At 46.1% G+C, this 22,914-nt stretch overlaps 1 protein-coding gene across 3 annotated transcripts in view; it reads left to right on the top strand.

Moving 5' to 3' along the window:
- The window catches only part of TMC5 (transmembrane channel like 5), a 97,949-nt gene that overhangs the window by 56,247 nt on the left and 18,788 nt on the right, over positions 1 to 22,914 (top strand). For all 3 annotated transcript variants that reach the window (XM_017953224.3, XM_003916608.5, XM_003916609.4), the window contains 8 exons: positions 956 to 1,055; positions 4,890 to 4,977; positions 5,383 to 5,631; positions 9,636 to 9,787; positions 13,443 to 13,587; positions 16,591 to 16,746; positions 18,667 to 18,818; positions 22,179 to 22,257. In XM_017953224.3, coding sequence (XP_017808713.1) covers positions 956 to 1,055; positions 4,890 to 4,977; positions 5,383 to 5,631; positions 9,636 to 9,787; positions 13,443 to 13,587; positions 16,591 to 16,746; positions 18,667 to 18,818; positions 22,179 to 22,257 — 1,121 coding nt within the window. The remainder of the gene's footprint in view (positions 1 to 955; positions 1,056 to 4,889; positions 4,978 to 5,382; positions 5,632 to 9,635; positions 9,788 to 13,442; positions 13,588 to 16,590; positions 16,747 to 18,666; positions 18,819 to 22,178; positions 22,258 to 22,914) is intronic.

The raw sequence follows: 22,914 nt of genomic DNA, 5'->3' as shown, positions 1-22,914 counted from the left end.
ATTCCATTAACAAGGAGGAAATGAATTTGGGGTAGACAACCAATAGCGTCTGCCAGATTGACTGCAAATGTGAATATGAGTTAGCAGGAGAAAAGGAGGGCGTACTTCTAGGGAGGTGGGAGAGCATTCAGCAATAGTCAAGGAATGTGAGAAGTCTCTTGAACCTGGGGTCAGGGGCAAAAGGAGGTGATGTGGGATATTAAAACAAGAGAGCCAGGCGTAGTGACTCACACCTGTAATCCTAGCAGTTTGGGAGGCTGAGGTGGGAGAATCTCTTGAGGTGAGAAGTTTGAGACCAGCTTGGGCAACATAGCAAGACCCCATCTCTACAAATAACAATAATTTTTAAAAATTAGCTCGTTGTTGTGGTGTGTGCCTGTAGTCCCAGCTACTCTGGAGGTTGAGGTGGGAGGATTGCTTGAGCCCAGGAGTTCAAGACCAGCCTGGGCAGCGTAGTGAGACCTCGGCTTTACAAAAAAATTAAAAAATTAGCCAGACATGGTGGTGCATGGTGGTAATCACAACACTTTGGGAGGCTGAGGTGGGAGGATCGCTTAAGCCCAGGAGATCAATGTTGCAGTGAGCTGTGATTGTGCCACTGCACTCTAGCCTAGGTGACACAGTAAGACTCTGTCTCGAAAAAAAAACCCAAAATAATGAGAGAGAAGAGATAGCCTGACCAAATCTGCAGGACCTCGTTGACTTTGCTAAATGTTTTTTGTTGCAGGAAAGAAAAACACTGAATTGGAAGAGAGTGCAGCCATTATTCATTTGCTCTGGCTTTGAGCTTTAACACATATGTGTGTCTTTTTGTTGTTTTCCTCTGTGATCTTTGAGATCCCCAAATCCATATACTTCTTTCCTTGTGTTACATGCTCTGACTTCAGGACCACATTTTAGTGTTATGATTCTGTTAAAGAAAAAAGAAATTAAACTCCATTAATTTCTTTCATAGGACAGAAGTTAATTGCATCTCTTATACCCATGACATCCAGAGACAGAATTAAAGCCATCAGGAACCAGCCAAGGACCATGGAAGAGAAAAGGAACCTTAGGTATGGCCAAAGACTTTTCTTCTGTCCCAGATTTCATGTGAACCTCAATCTTCCACTTTTGCCCCATCTCAAAAAGATAAGAAATAAATAAGCACAATAGAAAAGACAAATCTTCCTGACAGAAAAATTTCAAATGCCCTCTGTAGACACTCCTTTCTCCGGGGGCTACAGCTTAATTCATGCTCCTGGACTGGAGTGTGGACTCTGCTTGGTGAGCTGCTTCCAAAGAGTAGGGCGTGGGAGGAAGAGAAGGGTGGAACTTTCCAGTGGAGAGTCTGCCTAATACTGCCTCGGACAAGACAAGCTTAACATCCCCAAAGATAAGTCGTGTGATGGGGGAAACACATCTCCTCTGTGCTACTCTCTCCTAAAACCCACAACCCCAGTCTAAATAGCAAAAAACATTAGGCAAATCCCAACTGAGGGACATTCTACAAAACACTCAGCCTGTATCCCTTGAAACCGTTGAAGTCATCAAAAACAAGGAAAGTCTGAGAAACTGTCATGGAGTAGAAAGTTCTAAAGAGACATGACAGGCCAGGTGTGGTGGCTCACACCTGTAATCCCAGCACTTTGGGATGCCAAGGTGGTGGGATTAGTTGAGCTCAGGAGTTCAAGACCAGCCTGGACATCATAGTGAGACTCCATCTTTATAAAAAATGGAAATTAAAAAAGACATGACAAGTAAATGTAATGTGGTATCCGGGACAAGATCCTGGAATAGAAAATGGACATCGGTGGAAAAACTGGTAAAATCTGAATAGTCTAGAGTTTAGGTAATAGTAACGTACCAATACTGGTATGTTAGTTTTGAGAAACCTACCATGGAAATGTAAAATGTTAACAGGGGAAACTAGTGAGTGGTATATGGAAATTTTCTCTACTGTCTTTGCAAGTTTACTGTAAATCTCAAACTACGCTAAATAAAAACTTTACTTAAAAAATAAAGATCAGCTGAGCACGGTGGCTCACGCCTGTAATCTCAGCACTTTGGGAGGCTGAGATGGGCAGATCATGAGGTCAGGAGTTCGAGACCAGCCTGACCAACATGGTGAAACCCCATCTCTACTAAAAATACAAAACTTAGCTGGGTGTGGTGGCACGTGCCTGTAATCCCAGCTACTGGGGAGGCTGAGACAGGAGAATCACTTGAACCTGGGAAGCAGAGGTTTCAGTGAGCCAAGATCATACCACTGTACTCCAGCCTGGGTGACAGAGCAAGACTCGTATCGGGGGGGGAAAAAAAAGAAAGATCTTGGGGGTTTTATAAGTTCAGTAATTCAAACTCCGAGGGTAAGGGCTGTTTTAGCCTTCAGAGCTTACATTAATTTTTGCTTAAACTTTTTTTTTGTTTTTCAATTTGAGATAGTTGGCAGAAAGTAGTAGAGTGGATGCAACAACAATTACTAGTAAGTGATTCAAGGATTTTCTGAGGTTTGAAAGATAAATTTCAAAGCCTGGCAGGGTGGAATAGATTTGTCAACAAGTAAATTACAAATGGCAGAAAGCAAATCAGGTCAAGTCAAAATAGAAAGAGATTGCAATGGGAGGACCAGAAAGGTCTGCCCTCCCTAACTTTGCTGGGGAAAAACAGACAGAAGGGGACATTTGAGCTGGGCCTTTAAAGACAATTGACAATGATGTTGGGATGGGCCTTCAAGGTGGACCAAAGAAAACCAGGAAAGAACCAGAACAAAGCAGATGTGGTGAGTTCATGGACGGGTAAGGAGACCAATTGTGACTGTGTCTTTCTGAAAACACTTCCATTTCTAACTCTGCATGGCTCCCGCTGTCACTCAGTAGGGGCTCCAAAACCCTTATAGCAGGATTTCTCAATCTCAGTACAAGTAACATCTTAGGTCTGGATCTTTCTCTGTTGTGGAGGTTGTTTTATTCATTGTAGGATGTGTAGCAGCATCTCTGATCTCTACGTACTTGATGCCAATAGCACCCCCTCTCCACTCCTTAGTTTCACAACCAAAAAAGTTTCCAGACATTGCCAATTGTGGGGGGTAAAATCCCCCTAGGTTGAGAGCCTATATTAGTCTGCTCTTTCTGTTAATAAAGACATGCCTGAGACTGGGTAATTAATAAAGGAAAGAGGTTTAATGGACTCACAGTTCCACACAGCAGGGGAGGCCTCACAAGCATGACAGAGAATGAAGGAAGAGCAAAGGCACATCTTACATAGCAATGGGCAAGACAGCATGTGCAGGGCACCTGCCCTTTATAAAACCATCAGATTGGCTGGGTACGCTGGCTCATGCCTGTAATCCCAGCACTTTGGGAGGCCAAGGTGGGCAGATCACCTGAGGTGGGAGTTCAAGACCAGCCTGGCCAAAATGGTGAAACCCCATCTCTACTAAAAATACAAAAATTAGCTGGGTGTGGTGGCAGGCACCTGTAATCCCAGCTACTCGGGAGGCTGAGGCAGGAGAATCGCTTGAACCTGGGAGGCAGAGGTTGCCGTGAGCTGAAATTGTACAATTGCACTCCAGCATGGGCAACAGAACGAGACTCCATCTCAAAAACAAACAAACAAAAAGACACAGCATCAGATCTCGTGAGACTTATTCACTATCATGAGAACGGCATGGGAAAAACTCACCCCCATGATTCAGTTACCTCCCACCGGGTCCCTCCCATAACACACGGGGATTATTACAATTCAAGATGAGATTTGGGTGGGGACACAGAGCCAAGCCATATCAGAACCACTGACATATAGGGATACTTGCTCCATGCATATTATTCATATCCTCCTCCCTTCCCTTTGTTGATTCCATTCCAGCCACCCTGGCCCCCTTGCTGTGCTGCCTGCCTTGGTGCTTTGTGCTGGCTATTCCCTATGCACAGGACATTTTTATATGAATCCCTCCTCTCCTTCAAATAGGGCAATGCTCAGATTTTACCACCCTGTTTCAAATTGTAATACTGTCCCCGCCCCATTACTTCCCATCTCTTTACCCCACTCTGTTTTTTCTTTTTCTATAGTACAAATCACCTTCTAATATACTACATAGTTTCCCTACTTTATTATTGTATTTGTTGCTTACTGTCTTTCGCTTACAACTAGGATGTCAGCTCTGTAAACCAGGGAGTTTGTTGTCTTAACACCTGGGATGATGTCCAACACATCATAGGAGTTCAATAACTTTTTTTTTTTTTTATTTAAGAAAAGAGGTCTTGGCTGGGCGCAGTAGCTCATGTCTGTAATCCAGCACTTTGGGAGGCCAAGGCGGGTGGGTCACTTGAGGCCAGGAGTTCGAGACCAGCCTGGCAAACATGGTGAAATCCCATCTCTATTAAAAATACAAAAGTTAGCAGGGTGTGGTGATGCACGCCTGTAATCCCACTACTCGGGAGGCTGAGGCAGAGAATCGCTTGAACCTGGGAGGCAGAGGCTGCAGTGAGCCGCGATCAGGCCACTGCACACCAGCCTGGGTGACAGAGTGAGACTCCGTCTCAAAAAAAAAAAAGAAAAAAAAAGAAAGAAGGAAAGAAATGAGGTCTCGTTCAGTTTCCCAGGCTGGACTGCAATGGTGTGATCATAGCTCATTGCAGTCTCAAACTTTGGGACCCAAGTAATCCTCCCACCACAGCCTCTGGAGTAGCTGGGACTATACAGGCAGGCACCACCACCACATCCAGCTATTTTTTGTTAATTTTTTTTTAATAGAGACAAAGTCCCACTGTTTTGCTCAGGCTGGTCTTGAACTCCTGGCCTCAGCGATCCTCTTGCCTCAGCCTTCCGAAGGCTGAGCCACCATGTAACTATTTTTTGAATGAGTTACAACATTTGTATCTCTCATATTCTCTTGCTGTTCCCTACAGGAAAATAGTTGACAAAGAAAAAAGCAAACAGACCCATCGTATCCTTCAGCTCAATTGCTGTGTTCAGTGTCTGAACTCCATTTCACGGGTAAGTCAGTAAAACAGGCACAGCAAGAGGGTGAAAACAGGGAGGGAGGAGAGTGAGGATGAAGGGGACTCAGGGAGAAGACGAACCAAAAATCAGAGCAATTTCATTGCCCAGAGCCATCGGTTAGCACAGGTGTGAGAAAACGAGGTGGGTGTGGGGAAGAACTAAGAGGTTGCTGAGTTCATTGGCCAACTTGGCCATTGGGAGTGGCACCTTCAACAGCAAACCTGGGAAGGTCATAATACCCCCACCTTAGAGGTGACATAATGTTTGTAAACATGCCTAGCACGGTGCCTGCACTTAACAATACTCCAGACATGGTGGCCTTTTTTGTTATTATGGTACCTGCTCAGTCAATATTTGTTGAGTCAACAGCAAGCCACCTGCTTTGAATCCTGACTCCAGGCTTATCGGAGATCCAAGAACAGCCTGTCGGAAATTCTCAATTCCATCAGCCTGTGGCAGAAGACGCTGAAGATCATTGGAGGCAAGTTTGGAACCAGCGTCCTCTCCTATTTCAACTTTCTGAGATGGCTTTTGAAGTTCAACATTTTCTCATTCATCGTGAACTTCAGTTTCATCATAATCCCTCAGTTTACCGTAGCCGAAAAGAACACCCTCCAGTTCACCGGGCTGGAGCTTTTCACTGGGGTGGTAAGTTCTCCGTTTCCCCTACCCCAAGTGCACCAATTACCTTGGAAACCCAGGGACATGGCTTGCCGGTCACACACTCACACATCTCATTTTGTCTGGGGGTTAACTGATGGGGAAAGTGGATGTTTAAATGTTTTCCTGGCTGGGTGTGGTGACTGATGCCTGTAATCCCAGCAAGTTGGGAGGCCAAAGCAGGTGAATCACTTGAGCTCAGGAGTTGGAGACCAGCCTGGGCAACATGGCAAAACCCTTTCTCTACAAAAATACAAAAATTAGCAGGGCATGGTGGCGCACACCTGTAATTCTGGCTACTCGGGAGGCTAAGGTGAGAGGATTGCTTGAGCCCAGGAGGCGAAGATTGCAGTGAAGCAAGATTCCCCCACTGCACCCCAGCCTGGGCAACAGAGCAAGGCCTTGTCTTAATCATCAATCAATTAATCAATAAAGTGTTTTCCTGCAAAGTAATATACACACATCATAGTGGAATTTCTGTCTCCAGAGGCAACCATCTTGAACAGTTTGTTTTTATCCACACACTTTTTTGGCAAACATATGGACACTTCTGTGCATGTACAGAGGCGTCCTTTTCTTTTCTTGCAAAAGATGATTTATTCATTGCATATTATCTACAACTTGCTTTTTTTTTTACTTAGCAATATGTGGTGGACATCTTCTTGTGTTGGTGTTTATAGATCTATGTTTTCCTTCTTTTTATTTTTATTTCTACAAAATACAGTGTTCCTTTTGAAAAATTCCTACTATGGAAGAAAACTAGGAGAAAGTTCATTTTATATTTTTCCTTTGTCCAACTCCCCATTTTGAGATATATCTTTGTAGACTGTTTTTTTCTTCCTGTACAAACATTGATAGATACATACTTGATAAATGAGTAAATAAATAGATGACAGATGCATGGATTATTATGCTTTTAAAAATAAAAAGAGGATAAGATTGTACTTTATTTCTTTCTTCTTTCTTTCTTTCTCTCTCTCTCTTTTTTTTTTTTAAGATGGAGTCTTGCTCTGTCGCCCAGGCTGGAGTGCAGTGGTGCAATCTCGGCTCACTGCAAGCTTCGCCTCCCGGGTTCATGCCATTCTTCTGTCTCAGCCTCCCAAGTAGCTGGGACTACAGGTGCCCACCACCACACCCGACTAATTTTTTGTATTTTTAGTAGAGATGGGGTTTCACTGTGTTAGCTAGGATGGTCTTGAACTCCTGACCTTGTGATCCACCTGCCTCGGCCTCCCAAAGTGCTGGGATTACAGGCGTGAGCCACCGCTCCCGGCTTCTCTCTCTCTCTTTTCCTTCCTTCCTTCCTTCCTTCCTTCCTTCCTTCCTTCCTTCCTCCCTCCCTCCCTCCCTCCCTCTCTCTTTCTTTTTCTTTCTTTTTTCCTTCCTTCCTTCGTTCCTTCCTTCCTTCCTTCTTTCCCCTCTTTCTTTTTTCTTTCTCTCTTTCCTTCCTTCTCTCTCTTTCTCCTTCCTTCCTTCCTTCCTTCCTTCCTTCCTTCCTTCCTTCCTTCCTTCCTTCCTTCCTTCCTTCCTTTCTTTTTCTCTCTCTCTCTCTCTCTTTCTTCCTTTCTTTTCTCTTCTTTCTTTCTTTTCTTTCTTCTTTTCTTTCTTTTGTCTCACTCTGTCACCCAGGCTAGAGTGCAGTTGTGCAGTCACAGCTCACTGCAGCCTTGACCTCCCAGACTCAAGCAATCCTCCTGCCTCTGTCTCCCCAGTAGCTGGGACTACAGGCCCACATCTCCATGCCTGGCTAATTAAAAAAATTTTTTTTGTAGAGACTGGGTTTCACTATGTAGCCCAGGCTAGCCTCAAACTCCTGGCCTCAAGCAATCCTCCAGCCTCAGCCTCCCAAAGTGCTGGGATTACAGGCATGAGCCACCATGCTCGGCCCAGTATATATATTGTGTATATTTGAATATAGGGAACATTTTATTATGAAAAATTTCAAACATACAAAAATATACAGAGTAGTATAATAAACACCCATATACCCACTGTGTAGGTCTTAAATTGCCATATTTGTTTTCTTTCATTATTTTTGGAAGCATTTTAAAGTAAACTACAGATGTCAAGATATTTTTACCCTGAAATTTTTCAACACTCATCTTTGAAAAATAAGCACACCTCTCTGCAGTCACAATACCATGATCGCACCTAAGAAAATTAAAAATTAGTATCATCTAAAATCCAGACCATATTCAAATTGTCCCAATTTTTCCCAAAATGTCTTTTTTTTTTTTTTTTTTTTTGAGACTGGGTATCCCTCTGTCACACAGACCGGAGTTCAGTAGTGCGATTTCAGTTCCTTGTAACCTTCTACTCCTAGGCTCAAATGATCCTCCCACCTCAGCTTCCCTAGTAGCTGGGACTACAGGCACATGCCACCACCATGTCTAGCTAATTTGTGTAGTTTTTTGCAGAGATAGGGTTTCGCCATGTTGCCCAGTCTGGTCTCAAACTACTGGGCTCAAGCGATCTGACTGCCTTGGCCTCCCGAAGTGCTGGGATTTGCTGGGATTACAGGTGTGAGCCACTGCGCCCAGCCCAAAATGTTATGTATGTATGTATGTATGTGTGTGTGTATGTTTGTATGTATGTATGTGTGTATGTATTTGAGACACAGTCTTGCTCTATCACTCAGACTGGAGTGCAGTGGCACGATCTCGGCTCACTCAACTTCCGCCTCCCAGGTTAAAGCAATTCTCATGCCTCAGCCTCCAGAGTAGCTGGGATTACAGGCATGTGCCACCACACCTGGCTAATTTTTTGTATTTTTAGTAGAAATGGGGTTTCACCATATTGGCCAGACTGGTCTTGAACTCCTGGCCTCAAGTGATCCACCTGCCTCGGCCTCCCAAAGTGTTGGGATTACAGGTGTGAGCCGCCGTGCCTGGACCCCAAAATGTCTTTCATAACTTGCTTATTCAGACTAGGATTCAGTCAACAATCAGATTTTACATTCTGTGCTTTTTTTTCCCCCTTAAATCTCTATTAATCTAAAATAATCGTCTGGGTGTGGTGGGAGGCCGAGGCTGGTGGATCACTCAAGGTCAGAAGTTGGAGACCAGCCTGGCCGACATGCAAAACCCCATCTCTACTTAAAATACAAAAATTAGCCGGATGTGGTGGCGGGTGCCTGTAGTACCCACTACTAGGGAAGCTGAGGCAGGGAGAATTGCTTGAACCTGGGAGGTGGAGGATGCAGTGAGCTAAGGTCTTGCCATTGCACTCCAGCCTGGGCGACAGAGTGAGACTCCATCTCAAAAAAAATAAATAAATAAAAAATCATCTCCCCAGGCCAGCCCCTTTTTTCTTGACATTGGCTTATTGCAGAAATTGGACCTGCCGCTATGTAGATTCCAACATCCTACCTTCTGGTATTGTCTGATTATTTCCTAGTAGTTTCTAGAATTTGTTTCTCTGGCTTCTTATTTCCTGTGCACTGAAATGTAGGCCTAAAGGCTTGATTTGTTTCCTATTAAGCATGTTTAGCCGTAATACGGGTGACAGAGGCACATAATACTGGTGACACGACAGGCCTGGCTGTCGTGTTCTTGCTGATGTTTCACTTGGTCACTGGGTCCAGGTGACAGTTTGTAAAATTAAAAGGGAGATTAAGACACAGAGGGACAACCACATGAAGACACAGGCAGGAGACAGTGGCCGTCTACAAGCCAAGGAGAAAGACCTCAGAGGGAACCAACCCTGCTGACATCTTGATCTTGGACTTCAGGCCTCCAGAACCGTGAGAAAATAAATTTCTGTTGTTTAAACCAATGGTCTAAAACTATAAAATTATGTTGGATTTCTTTTCAAGTCTGAGAGCCCAGTGACACCATGTCTCAATTCTCAGTGCCCCTTTCCTGGACAACAAAATGTCTAAACTGACTGGCCCAAGCTTCTTGTATTCAGGAGAAGTCAACTCTCATGACCATAGTCGTTTACCTTTTTTTTTCAGGAGATCCACCTGACCTAGGGTTTATTGTCCCTTTCAGGGTTATTTTAGGGACACAGTGATGTACTATGGCTTTTACACCAATTCCACCATCCAGCACGGGAACAGTGGGGCATCCTACAACATGCAACTGGCCTACATCTTCACGATCGGAGCGTGCTTGACCACCTGCTTCTTCAGTTTGCTATTCAGGTATGGAAGCGTCTGCATTTCCTGATTCTGAGGGTCATGTTAGATTTCGGCAAAAATCCAAGAAACTCAAAAATTACCCACATAACAGTTTTTCTTCGGTTTTGACTTTCTTTCTTTCTTTCTTTCTTTCTTGCTTTCTTGCTTTCTTGCTTTCTTCCTTTCTTCCTTTCTTCCTTCCTTCCTTCCTTCCTTCCTTTCTTCCTTTCTTCCTTTCTTTCCTTTCCTTCCTTTCCTTTCTCCCTTTCTCTCTCTCTCTCTCTCTCTCTTTCTCTCTTTCTCTCTTTCTTTCCTTTCTTTCTTTCTTTCTTTCTTTCTTTCAGATGGAGTCTCGCTCTGTCACCCATGCTGGAGTTCAGTGGCACAATCTTGGCTCACTGCAACCTCCGCCTCCCAGGTTTAAGTGATTCTCCTTCCTCAGCCTCCCCAGTAGCTGGGATTATAGGTGCCTGCCACCACGCCCCTGCTAATTTTTGTATTTTTAATAGAGACGGGGTTTGACCACGTTGGCACGCTGATCTCAAACTCCTGACCTCAGGTGATCCACCTGCCTCCACTTCCCATAGTGCTGGGATTACAGGTGTGAGCCACCGCACCCAGCCTGCAGTTTTGACTTTCTATTGCTGTCCGATTATTCCTTGTCCTGCAATATAAAATAGGAGGTTGGACAGAGGAAGAGAGGTTTTTCTGTGCTTTTAAAGAAATTGCTCAGCTTGATAATAAGGGTGCAATTACGCAGCAATGATATGAAGAGAAGAACATGATAGATAACTATCAGACAGGAGGTACAAATGGAAAATACACGTACGAAAGGCTGGGTGCAGTGCTCACGCCTGTAATCTTAGCACTCTGGGAGTCCGATTCAGGCTGATCATTTGAGTCCAGGAGTTCGAGACTGGCCTGGGCAACATGCCGAAACCGCATCTCTACTAAAAATACAAAAAGTTAGCCTGGCTTGGTGGCGCCCACCTGTAGTCCCAGCTACTCGGGAGGCTGAGGTGGGAGAATCACCTGAGCCCATTAGGTCGAGGCTGCAGTGAGCTGAGATCATTCCACTACACTTCAGCCTGAGCAACTGGAGATCCTGTTTAAAAAAAAAAAAAAATAGAGAGAGAGAGAGAGAGAAAGAAAGAAAAACAACATGCAATCTCTGTATTAGTTTGCTAGGGCTGCCTAGCAAAGTACAACAGACCGTTGGTTTAAACAACAGAAATTTATTTTCTCACAGTTCTGGAGGCCTGAAGTCCAAGATCAAGATGTCAGCAGGGTTGGTTCCCTCTGAGGTCTTTCTCCTTGGCTTGTAGACGGCCACTGTCTCCTGCCTGTGTCTTCACGTGGTTGTCCCTCTGTGTCTTAATCTCCCTTTTTTATAAAGATGCCATTTCTATTGAATTAGAACCCAATTTAATGACCCCATTTTTTAAAAATGTAATTACCACTTTAATTAATTATTTATTTATTTTGAGATGAAGTCTTGCTCTGTTGCTCAGGCTGGAGTGCAGTGGTGTGATCTCAGCTCACTGCAACCTCTGCCCCCCCGGGTTCAAGGGATTCTCCTGCCTCAGCCTCCCTAATAGCTGGGACTACAGGTATGTGCCACCATGCCCAACTAATTTTTGTAATTTTATTAGAAACGGGGTTTCACCATGTTGGTCAGACTGATCTCAAACTCCTGACCTCAAGTGATCCGCCTGCCTCAGCCTCCCAAAGTGCTGGGATTACAGGCATGAACCACTGCACCTGGCCTTTAATTACTGCTTTAAAGACCTACCTCCAAATACGGTCACATTCTAAGGTACTGGGGTGTTAGGACTTCAACATACGAATTTTGGGAAGTACACAGTTCAACCTACAGCAACCTGACTGCCAGCATGCTAATTCAAACTAAAATGAGATTTTGTTTTGTTCTGTCAAAGTAGGAAATGATATTATTATTATTATTATTATTATTATTATTATTATTTTGAGACAGAGTCTTGCTCTGTCATCCAGGCTGGAGTGTAGTGGTGCGATCTTGGCTCATTGCAACCTCCGTCTCCCGGGTTCAAGTGATTCTCCTGTCTCAGCCTTCTGAGTAGCTGGGATCACAGGCTTGTGCCATCATGTCCAGCTAATTTTTCTATTTTTAGTAGAGACGGGGTTTTGCCATGTTGGCCAGGCTGGTCTTGAACTCCTGATCTCAAGTGATCCCCCTCCCTGGGCCTCCCAAAGTGCTGGGATTAGAGGTGTGAGCCACCACACCTGGCCAGAAATGATTCTTAAGTTGCTGTTGCTGAGTGGTGGCAGATTTCAGAACAGCAGCATCTGTCTGTCTTATGCAGCATTTTTGTGTGTGTGCTCAGGGCTTCCTAGGCCTGAGACATCCCGTGACAATAACAGTGCTTTCATCAACTGCTTGCTGCTGTAAGCACTGCATGGACTCTTTGGAAGGCTGAATAATCTCCCCCCATCCCCCAGAGATGTCTACAGCCTAATCCCCAGAACTGGTGAATATGTAACTTCACATAACAAAAGGTACTTTGCAGATGTGATTGAGGATTTTTAAGTGGGGAGATTATCCTGGATTATCTGGGTGGGCCCAATGGAATCACAAGGGTCTTTATAAGAGGGAGGCAGGAGGTCAGAGAGAAGCAGGGAGATGAGAAGATGCTACCCTGCTGGCTTTGAAGATGGAGGAGATGGCCACAAGCCAAGGAAAGGGGACACCCTCTAGAAGCTGGAAAAGACAAGGAAATGGATTCTCCCCTAGAGTTTTCAGAAGGAACATAGCCCTGCCAACACCTTCATTTTAGCCCTGTGAGACTCATTTTCTGATTAGCTGGGCATGGTGGCATGTGCCTGTAGTTCCAGCTACTTTGGAGGCTGTGGCAGGAGGATGGCTTGAGCTCGGGAGGTGGAGGCTGCAGTAAGCTATGACTATACCACTGCACTCCAGCCTGGGCCACACAGCAAGACCTCGTCTCTAAACAAACAAACAAACATAAAAACAAGGAAAAAAAATTTTCTGACTTCTGATCTCTAGAAGGGTAAAAGAACAAATTTGTGTTGTTTTTAGCCACTAAGTTGGTGGTCATTTGCTATAGCAGCAACAGGGAACTGGGTGGATTACTTGAGGTCAGCAGTTCAAGACCAGCCTGGCCAACATGGTGAAACCCTGCCTCTACTGAAAATACAAAAATTAGCCGGGCGTGGTGATGGATGCCTGTAATCCCAGTTACTTGGGAGACTGAGGCAGGAGAGTCGCTTGAACGTTGGAGGTGCAGGTTGCGGTGAGTAGAGGTCACGCCACTGCACTCTAGCCTGGGAGACAAGAGTGAAACTCTGTCTAAAAAAAAAAAAAAATTCTGTAAGGTGAGTACTATTGTTATTCCCTCTCTACAGATGTGGAAACTGAGGCTCAGAATCAGAACCATTCACAAGACAATAATCCCTCAGTTGGCAACTCAGTTGTTAGAGTTGCAAGCCAGGCCTGTGTGGCCCCAAAGCCAGTGCTTGTTTAACCACTGTGTTGTGACCACACTGCTCCAGGCCAGCAGCTTGGGGCTAAGTCTTCACGTTGCCTTTCACCATTAATAATAGGGCTGCCCTTTGTTGAAGCCCTGCACTTCCAATGACTGCCGTAATAACCTTCAGGTGTTCCGGTTTCTGCCTTCTCTAGCATGGCCAAGTACTTCCGGGACAACTTCATTAACCCCCACATTTACTCTGGAGGGATCACTAAGCTGATCTTTTGCTGGGACTTCACTGTCACTCATGAAAAAGCTGTGAAGCTAAAACAGAAGAATCTCAGCACCGAGATAAGGGTAAGGCGAGCTCACTTTACTCATTTGCTGTCGGCTGGTCTCCTTCCCTTCTCCAATATACATGTAACTTTTCTTAAAGTAATAATGAAGTATTGTTTTATTGCCCATGAGACTGGCAAAAAAAAAAAAAAAAATTAAAATATTCATAGTGCCTAGAGCTGGTGTAGAGAAATGGACGTTTTCCCATGACATGTTGGCTTTGTAATTCATACAATCTTATCGGAGGCCAGTTTAGCAATTTATATCACTATTAAATGTACTTTGCCCAGACTAGAGTTCAATGGCTCGATCATAGTTCACTGTAAGCCTCAAACTCCTGGGTTCAAGTGATCCTCCCTTCTCAGCCCCTCGAGTAGCTGGGATTACAGGCGTGAGCCATCATGCCTGGCTAATTTTTTAACTTTTATTTTTTGTAAAGACAAGGTCTCCTTATGTTCTCCAGGTACCGAACTCCTGGGCTCAGGTGATCCTCCTATCCTGGCTTCCCAAAGTGCTGGGATTACAGGTGTGAGTCACTGCACCTGGCTAATATACCTGTTTCTTGACCCCACAGTTCCAGGTTTAAACTTTACTCTAGGCCAGGCGCTTTTCTCTAGGTGGCTCATGCCTGTAATCCCAGCCCTTTGGGAGGCCAAAGCAAGTGGATCGCTTTAGCTCAGGAGTTCAAGACTAACTTGGGCAACACAGCGAGAATTTGTCTCTATAAATTTAAAAAAAAAAGAAAGAAAAAAATTTACTCTCAGGCAGTAGTTTTTTTTGTTGTTGTTGTTTGGTTTTTGTGTGTGTGTATGTGTGTTTTTTTTTTTTTGAGACAGAGTCTTGCTCTGTTGCCCAGGTTGGAGTGCAGTGGTGCGATCTCAGCTCACTGCAAGGTCTGCCTTCCGGGTTCACACCATTCTCCTGCCTCAGCCTCCCAAGTAGCTGGGACTACAGGAGCCCACCACCATGCCTGGCTAATTTTTTTTTTTTTTTGCATTTTTAATACAGAGGGGGTTTCGCTGTGTTAGCCAGGATGGTCTCGATCTCCTGACCTCGTGATCCACCTGCCTTGGCCTCCCAAAGTGCTGGGATTACAGGCATGAGCCACCATGCCCGGCTGTTTTTCTTTCTTTCTTTCTTTTCTTTTTTATCGGAATCTCATTCTGCTGCCCAGGCTGGAGTGCAGTGGTGTGATCTTGGCTCACTGCAACCTCTGCCTCCTGGTTTCAGGCGATTCTCCTACATCAGCCTCCCAAGTAGCTGGGATTACAGGCATCTGCCACCACACCTGGCTAATTTTTGGATTTTTTAAAGTAGAGATGAGGTTGCACTATATTGGCCAGGCTGGTCTCGAACTCCTAGCCTCAAGTGATCCACCCGCCTTGGCCTTCCAAAGTACTGGGATTACAGACGTGAGCCAGCCAGGGCAATGATTTTCGACCCAGAGAAATCTTGCCCCTCAGGGGGACATTTGACAACATCTAGAGACTTTTTTGATTGTTACAATTGGGAAGAGGGTGCTCTTGATATCTAGTGGGTAGAGGCCAGTGATGCTGCTAAACATCCTACAATGCATAGAACAGCTCCTGCAACACAGAATTATGCAGCCCACCATGTCAATAGTGCAGAGGTCGAGAAACGCTGGTCTATAGACACAAACTTATTAAAAAGAAAAAGCAGCTGGGCGTGGTGGCTCACACCTCTAATCCCAGCACTTTGGGAGGATGAGGCAGGCAGATCACGAGGTCAGGAATTCAAGACCAGCTTGGCCAACATGATGAAACCCCATCTCTACTTTAAAAAAGGACAAAAAGTTAGCCGGGTGTGGTGGCGGACACCTGTAATCCCAGCTACTCAGGAGGCTGAGGCTGGAGAATCACTTAAACCCGGGAGGTGGAGGTTGCAGTGAACCAAGATCGCGCCACTGCACTCCAGCCTGGGCAACAAGAGCGAAAAGTCCATCTCAAAAAAAGAAAAAAAAAAAAAAAAAAAAAAGCAAGTTGATTTTATAAATAAAGGGGCTTTAAATTTTTTTTATTGTTTTCGAGAAAAGATCTTGCTCTGTCACCCAAGCTGGAGTGCAGTGGTGCAATCATAACTCACTGTCGTGTCGACCTCCTGGGCTACAGTTAGCCTCCCACCTCAGCCTCCTAAGTAGCTGGGACTACGGGTGCATACCACCGTGCCCAACTAATTTTTAAATTTTTTTAGGGAGAGAGTCTCACTATGTTGCCCAGGCTGGCCTTAAACCCCTGGACTCAAGTGATCCTCCCACCTTGGCCTTCCAACATGCTGGGAATTCAGGTGTGAGCCACCAAACCCAGCCAGATAAAGGGGCTTCAACAAGAGGGCTACAGATGTGAGCTTCTTTCTCAGTGTAGATATCCAACCTTATTCTTCAAGAAAGAATTTTGTGACCTCAGTGTGCTTTTCTCAAGAACATGGTCCCTATCTATTAATCCCAACTGTTTCTGTAAGATGGAAGCAGTGTTTGGAGATTCTTGGCCCATTTCAGAGTCCTCCGTGGGTCTCCCATAATCCCTGTTCATCATAAATGTTCCCCCTCTCTCTCACCTGTGGATTTGGGCTGGATTTATGTCTCTGGGTGTGGCAAGCATTCCCTGGGGATCTTTGCTAGCAGTGGAGAGGGATCTCTAGATAAACCTGACTTTCATTTATTTTTATTTATTTGTTTATTTATTTATTTATTTATTTGAGACAGAGTCTCACTCTGTCACCCAGGCTGGAGTGCAGTGGTGCCATCTCTGCTCACTACAACCTCCACCTCCTGGGTTCAAGTGATTCTCCTGCCTCAGCCTCCCGAGTAGCTGGGATTACAGGCATGCACCACCACGCCTGGCTAATTTTTGTATTTTTAGTAGAGGCAGGGTTTCACCATGTTGGCCAGGCTGGTCTCAAACTCCTGATCTCAAGTGATCCACCCGCCTTGGCCTCCCAAAGTAGTGGGATTACAGGTATGAGCCACCATGCCCAGCCATAAACTTGACTTTCTTATGTTTCTAGGAGAACCTGTCAGAGCTCCGTCAGGAGAATGTCAAGTTAACGTTCAATCAGCAGCTGACCCGCTTCTCTACCTACGTGATGGCCTGGGTTGTCTCTACAGGTGTGGCCATAGCCTGCTGTGCAGCCGTTTATTACCTGGCTGAGTACAACTTAGAGGTAACCAACACCAGGGTCCAGGGCAGAGAGAACCAGGTGTAGGGATAAGGTGCTGGAGGGGAACGGTGGTGTGCAGCCCATGGTTCAACCCAGGATCTATGGCCCACAGCATCAGCACCAGCAGAGAACTTGTTAAAAATGCAGGGGTGAGGCACAGTGGCTTGCACCTGTAACCCCAACACTCTGGGAGTCTGAGGCGGGAGGATCACCTGAACCCACGAGTTTGAGACCAGCCTGGGCAACATGGAGACTCCATCTCTACAAAAATTTTAAAAATTAGCCCAGGATGGTGGCATGCACCTGTAGTCCTGGCTACGGTGGTGGTCATTCATTGGTGACTACGATTTCACATGAACGGTAGCTCAGCTGTGTCGTTTCACAGCCCTGGGGCCAGACCTTGCCTTGTTTAATCTCAGTTAATTCTTGCAACCTCTCTATGGGTTATGTGATCATTTCTCCATTGTACAGATGGAGAAGAGGGGCTCAGAGAAGCTAAGGATCTGGCCTTAGACCTTGTAACTTCCGTGTGGGGAGGGAGCCATACTGGAACCCAGGTTACCCTGGCTCCAAAGATACCACCAAAAATGCAAGTGGTGCTTTTGAACCATCCAGAGGTAGACGGAGGTAGGATGAGGCCATGCAGGGAGGATGTGGGAATGTGACATATCAGGTAACTCCAAGGGTCACCGAGGATGCCTGGCAGAGGTGCAGCCCCGGCTCCACTCCCAGCCAAATGCTGGAGTGCTGCCTCCTCCTGGAGGCCCAGTGCCTCTCCCAGCCTCACACAAAAGTGCAGCACGGGGCTGGGCACAGTGGCTCACGCCTGTAATCCTAGCACTTTGGGAGGCCGAGGCGGGTGGATCACTTGAGATCAAGAGTTCGAGACCAGCCTGGCCAACATGGTGAAACCCCGTCTCTACTGAAAATACAAAAATTAGCCGGGTATGGTGGTGCACCCCTGTAATCCCAGCTACTCGGGAGGCTGAGCTAGGAGAATCACTTGAACCTGGGAGGCAGAGGTTGCAGTGAGCTGAGATCATGCCACTGCACTCCAGCCTGGGCAACAGAGCGAGACTCTGTCTCCAAAGAAAGAAAAATGTGCAGCACGGGCTAGCAGAAGCACCCCAACCCCCCTAATTCGGAACTCAGAGACAGGTGAAGCCTGGTGAAAATGAACAAGGCCACACAGGAGAGGCAAGGAGAAATTCCATGGTGATTGATCCCCTTAGGCTGTAGCTTCAGGAGACTCAGCTTATGGTCAACAGACGGGAGCACATCCTCATTGCCCCGGGCATCTTGGTAAAAAAGAGAAAGCCACAGAATGACTGTTCGAGCTCAGGCTCCTGAGTGAGACCCACCTAGGCTCCAATCTGCCACTTCCTTGCTAGGTGACCCTGGATAAGTGTCTTCCCCTCCCTGAGCCTCAGTTTGCTTGGCACAGGGTAAGCAAATTAATGGTACCTAGCTAAAACAGTTACTAAAACAGTTAACCTAGCCAGGTGTGGTGGCTCATGCCTGCAATCCCAACACCTTGGGAGGCCAAGGTGGATGGATCACCTGAGGTCGGGAGTTCGAGACCAGCCTGGCCAACATGGGGAAACCCCATTTCTACTGAAAATACAAAAATTAGCTGGGTGTGGTGGTGCATGCCTGTAATCCCAGCTAGTCTGGAGACTGAGGCAGGAGAATTGCTTGAACTGAGGAGGTGGAAGTAGCAGTGAGCCGAGATCGCGCCACTGCACTCCAGCCTGGGCAACAGAGTGAGACTCCATCTCAAAACAATTAAAATAAATAAATAGCTGAATAGTTAACCCCAGAGGAGCTACTTCTCAGGTTTTCTATCATGGGAGACTTTTGGGTGAGGCAGAAAGGGGTACAGTGTACAAGTCAGCCCTCTATTCTCTCCCCGATCCCCTGCAGTTCCTAAAGACGCACAGTAACCCTGGAGCGGTGCTGTTACTGCCTTTCGTTGTGTCCTGCATTAATCTGGCCGTGCCGTGCTTCTACTCCATGTTCAGGCTCGTGGAGAGGTACGAGATGCCGCGGCACGAAGTCTACATTCTCCTGATCCGGTAGGTGATCTGTCGTGCCCAACACCAGCCTCTATTTCCATGGAGAGAAGTGGGATGGTAGCTAGAAAAGATTATGCTTTAGTATCAAAGTTTTGTTCTCCAGAAAGAAGGAATTTCAAAAGTAAAATGTGGCTGGGCATGGTGGCTCATGCCAGTAATCCCGGCACTTTGGGAGGCTGAGAGGGGAGGATCACTTGAGACCAGGAGTTCGAGAACAGCCTGGGCAACATAGCCGGATGCTGGTTCTACAAAAAGTCAGCTGGATGCAGTAGCATGTACCTGTTAGTGCCAGCTACTCAGGAGGCTGAGGTGAGAGGATCACTTGATCCCAGGAGTCTGAGGTTACCTATGATTGCACCACTGCACTCCAGCCTGTGCGACAGGGCAAGACCCTGTCTTAACAACAAAAGAGCGAAGTGTGTTTGTGTGGTGTGGGCTTTTGCTCAAAGTCATGGCTTGATTGATTTCCTGATTGCTACTAGCGGTGGATTGATGTAGTTCTCAAGTATGGGATGTACAGATGGGCAGGCAGTGCACACGCAAAGGCTCCTGGGCTGAGGAGGGGACTGAAATCATCCAGCGTTCCCCTTAGTCAAGCTGTGAGTCCTGGTACCTACTGCCTCAGATGGGAGGAAGAGGTGCATTTTTGTAATTCCACCACCCAAACAAAGGTGGGAGGAGTGCTTTGGGCAACTCACTGGCACCCACAGGGTGCCTTTTTGTGATTCCCACAAAGGCATCATATGTGCTAGAAGTGATCCCAGAGTTTTGATACACAAAGCCTGGAACTACCCAAATTTTGTCCTTCTAGTTTCTTCCCTGACTTCTTCCTGGTTATGGTGGGGTTTATAAGTATAGATCTGTAGGCCAGGTGCGGTGGCTTATGCCTGTAATCCCAGCAATTTGGGAGGCCAAGGCAGGTGGATCACCTGAGGTCAGGAGTTTGAAACCAGCCTGGCCAACATGGCGAAACCCCGTCTCTAATAAAAATACAAAAATTAGCTGGGCGTGCTGACGCACGTCTGTAATCCCAGCTACTCGAGAGGCTGAGGCGGGAGAATTGCTTGAACCTGGGAGGTGGAGGTTGCAGTGAACCGAGATCATGCCACTGCACTCCAGCCTGGGTGACAGAGGGAGACTCCGTCTCAAAAAAAAAAAAAAAGGCCGGGCGCGGTGGCTCACGCCTGTAATCCCAGCACTTTGGGAGGCTGAGGCGGGCGGATCACGAGGTCAGGAGATCGAGACCATCCTGGCTAACATGGTGAAACCCCGTCTCTACTAAAAATGCAAAAAATTAGCCGGGCGAGGTGGCGGGCGCCTGTAGTCCCAGCTACTCGGGAGGCTGAGGCAGGAGAATGGCGTGAACCCGGGAGGCGGAGCTTGCAGTGAGCCGAGATCGCGCCACTGCACTCCGGCCTGGGCGACTAAGCGAGACTCTGTCTCAAAAAAAAAAAAAAAAAAAGTATAGGTCTGTACAATGCAGACTGAGTTTCTTTGCTGATCAGTTCCATAGCCCTTGCCTTACCCTGGTCTGTGAGATCTGGCTCCCAGCCAGCGCTCCAGCTTCATTTTCTCCCCCTGTCCTTCTTGCTCACTGCCTGTCCCCGTCACAGGCCTCCTAAGCATTCACAAACATGCCAAACCATATTCCCGCTTCTGGACCTTTGCCCTTTGCATGGGCCTGGAATGTTCTTCCCACACATGACCACATGGCTTGCTTCCTGAATGCATTTTGCATTCTTCAAACATCACCCTCACGTTGCACTCTTCCTTACATATCCCATTAAAAATAACAGCTCCCTACCACCTTTTCCCCTTGCAGTATAATTTTCTCTTTCTTTTTTTTTTTTTTTTAAGATGGAGTCTCACTCTGTCGCCCAGGCTGGAGTGCGGTGGCACGATCTCAGCTTGCTCTCTGCAGTATAATTTTCTTACCACTTCCTGACGTATTCGTATTTATTTCTTTAGTATCTTCCTCCCCCACAGTTTATGGGGAAATCTTTGCTTTGTTCACAGTGCCTGGGATATCATACGTGTTCAAGAATGGTTGGTGAATGAATGAGCAATTCGGTCAGTCAGTTGATTATACCCAATCCATATTATGAAAATTCCAGACAGGTGCAGTGGTTCATGCCTGTAATCCTAGCACTTTGGACTGTGGCCAAGGTGGGAGGATTGCTTGAGCCCAGGAGTCCAAGACCAGCCTGGGCAACATGGTGAGACTCCATCTCTACAAAAAATTTAAAAATTAGTCAGGCATGGTTGATTGCGCCTGTAGTCCCAGCTACTCAGGTAGCTGAGGTGGGAGAAGTGCTTGAGCCTGGAAAGTCAAAGCTGCAGTGAGCCATGACCATACCACTGCACTCCAGTTTGGGTAACAGAATGAGACCCTGTCTCAAAAAGAGAGAGAGAGAGAGAGAAAGAAAGAGAGAGAGAAAGAAAGGAGAGAGGGAGGGAGGGAGGGAGGAAGGAAGGAAGGAAGGAAGGAAGGAAGGAAGGAAGGAAGGAAGGAAGGAAAGGAAGGAGGGAAAGCAAGAAAGGAAAGAAAGAAAGAAGGAGGGAGGGAGGGAAGGAGGAAGGAAGGAAGGAAGGAAAGAAGGGAGGGAGGGAGGGAGGGAAGGAAGGAAGGGGAAAGAAAACTCTGACCATATTCCTATGCCCTCATTATTCCCCACATCCCACCCACTGATCCATGTTGCCACTTTTTAAAGTACATATAGAAGGGGAAATATTAGGTCTCACTGCACCCCATAACCTTGCATACTGAGTATGATGGGCATAAAATACTATCTACTAGATGATGGAGTTGTAAAGACTGAGGAGGATGATTCAATAAAGAGCTTGGCAGTGTATGCTGTGTCAGCACCCAATAAACATTATGTACATTTACTATTATTATAATGGGAAGTGAAATCAGACCATTTGGAGATGCAACAAAAGAGAACGTATCAGTCAGAATAAATTAGGTTATAGTTCAGTAACAATCCCCCAAATCTCAGTGGTTTAGAACACAAAGGTTTATTTCTTACCCATGTTATGTACACAGTGTGGATTGGCAGGAGTGACCTTCCTATGTTAGTCACTGAGGGATCTAGGCTGACAGAGCGGCAATCATCTTGAATATCGTTGATCGCCTTTCCAAAAGGAAGATGGGGAGTTCTGGAGGGTCTCACAGGGGCGTTAAGTGCTCCAGCTTAGAAGTGACACACATTGCTTCTGCTCACAATTCATTCACCAGAACCCCCTCCAACCACAAGGGCCAGGAATTTCGATCTTACCATGTGTCCCAAAGGAACTATTGGCAGACAGTGTGAAAGACTGTTATTGAAAGTAATCATAAATGTTGTCTCTTCTGTTTAGAAACATCCTTTTGAAAATAACAATCGTTGGCATTCTTTGTTACTATTGGCTCAACAACGTGGCCCTGTCTGGTGAAGAGGTGAGATTCTAAGCTTCTCTGCCTTAAGTTTAGTTTCTTAGCATTTGACCAACAGGGAGGACATGGGTTTCTCAAGAGCCATCACACTCCGTATTTGGTATTAATCCTTTGTGGGAAGAGAATGAAAACTAATCTGGAAAGCAACAGAAGGCAAAATGGGTCTCAACAAAAAAAGCTCAGGTTCTAGAGTCAGGAGGAGAAGACTCGAAGGCCAGCTGTGCTGTGTCATCTGCCGAGTCACTTAATCTCTTTGATCCTCAGTTTTCTCATCTGTAAAATTGGGATTAAACAATATAATGTGTAGTGTAAATTCACTGCCCAGCATATGCAGTGGACGCTAGTAATTTTAGCGCTAGTCTGTCCTAACAGCCTTGGGGTTGGACAAAATCCTTTTTGATCCTTGATGTTCTATTTTTCCTGTAACCTAGATACCCTGGACTTTACCAATCTGTAAACTCATAAATGCTGGCAGTAACAATTATGTCCTAATGCTGACTGTTCCTGGCCCTCCTTCACTTGACTACAGTTTCTAGTCTTCACTAACCTCAGAGAATGGGTGCCTGAGGGTAGTGTCCCATATGGATTTAGGAACAAGCCAACTTCCCTGGCCTTCTCATTGGGATGCCTCTGCCCCTGCTACTGCATCCCCCATGATAA

This window comes from Papio anubis, chromosome 18 (genome assembly GCF_008728515.1).
Source record: "Papio anubis isolate 15944 chromosome 18, Panubis1.0, whole genome shotgun sequence".
Lineage (NCBI taxonomy): Eukaryota > Metazoa > Chordata > Mammalia > Primates > Cercopithecidae > Papio > Papio anubis.
This window is presented reverse-complemented; position numbering and strand designations above follow the sequence as displayed.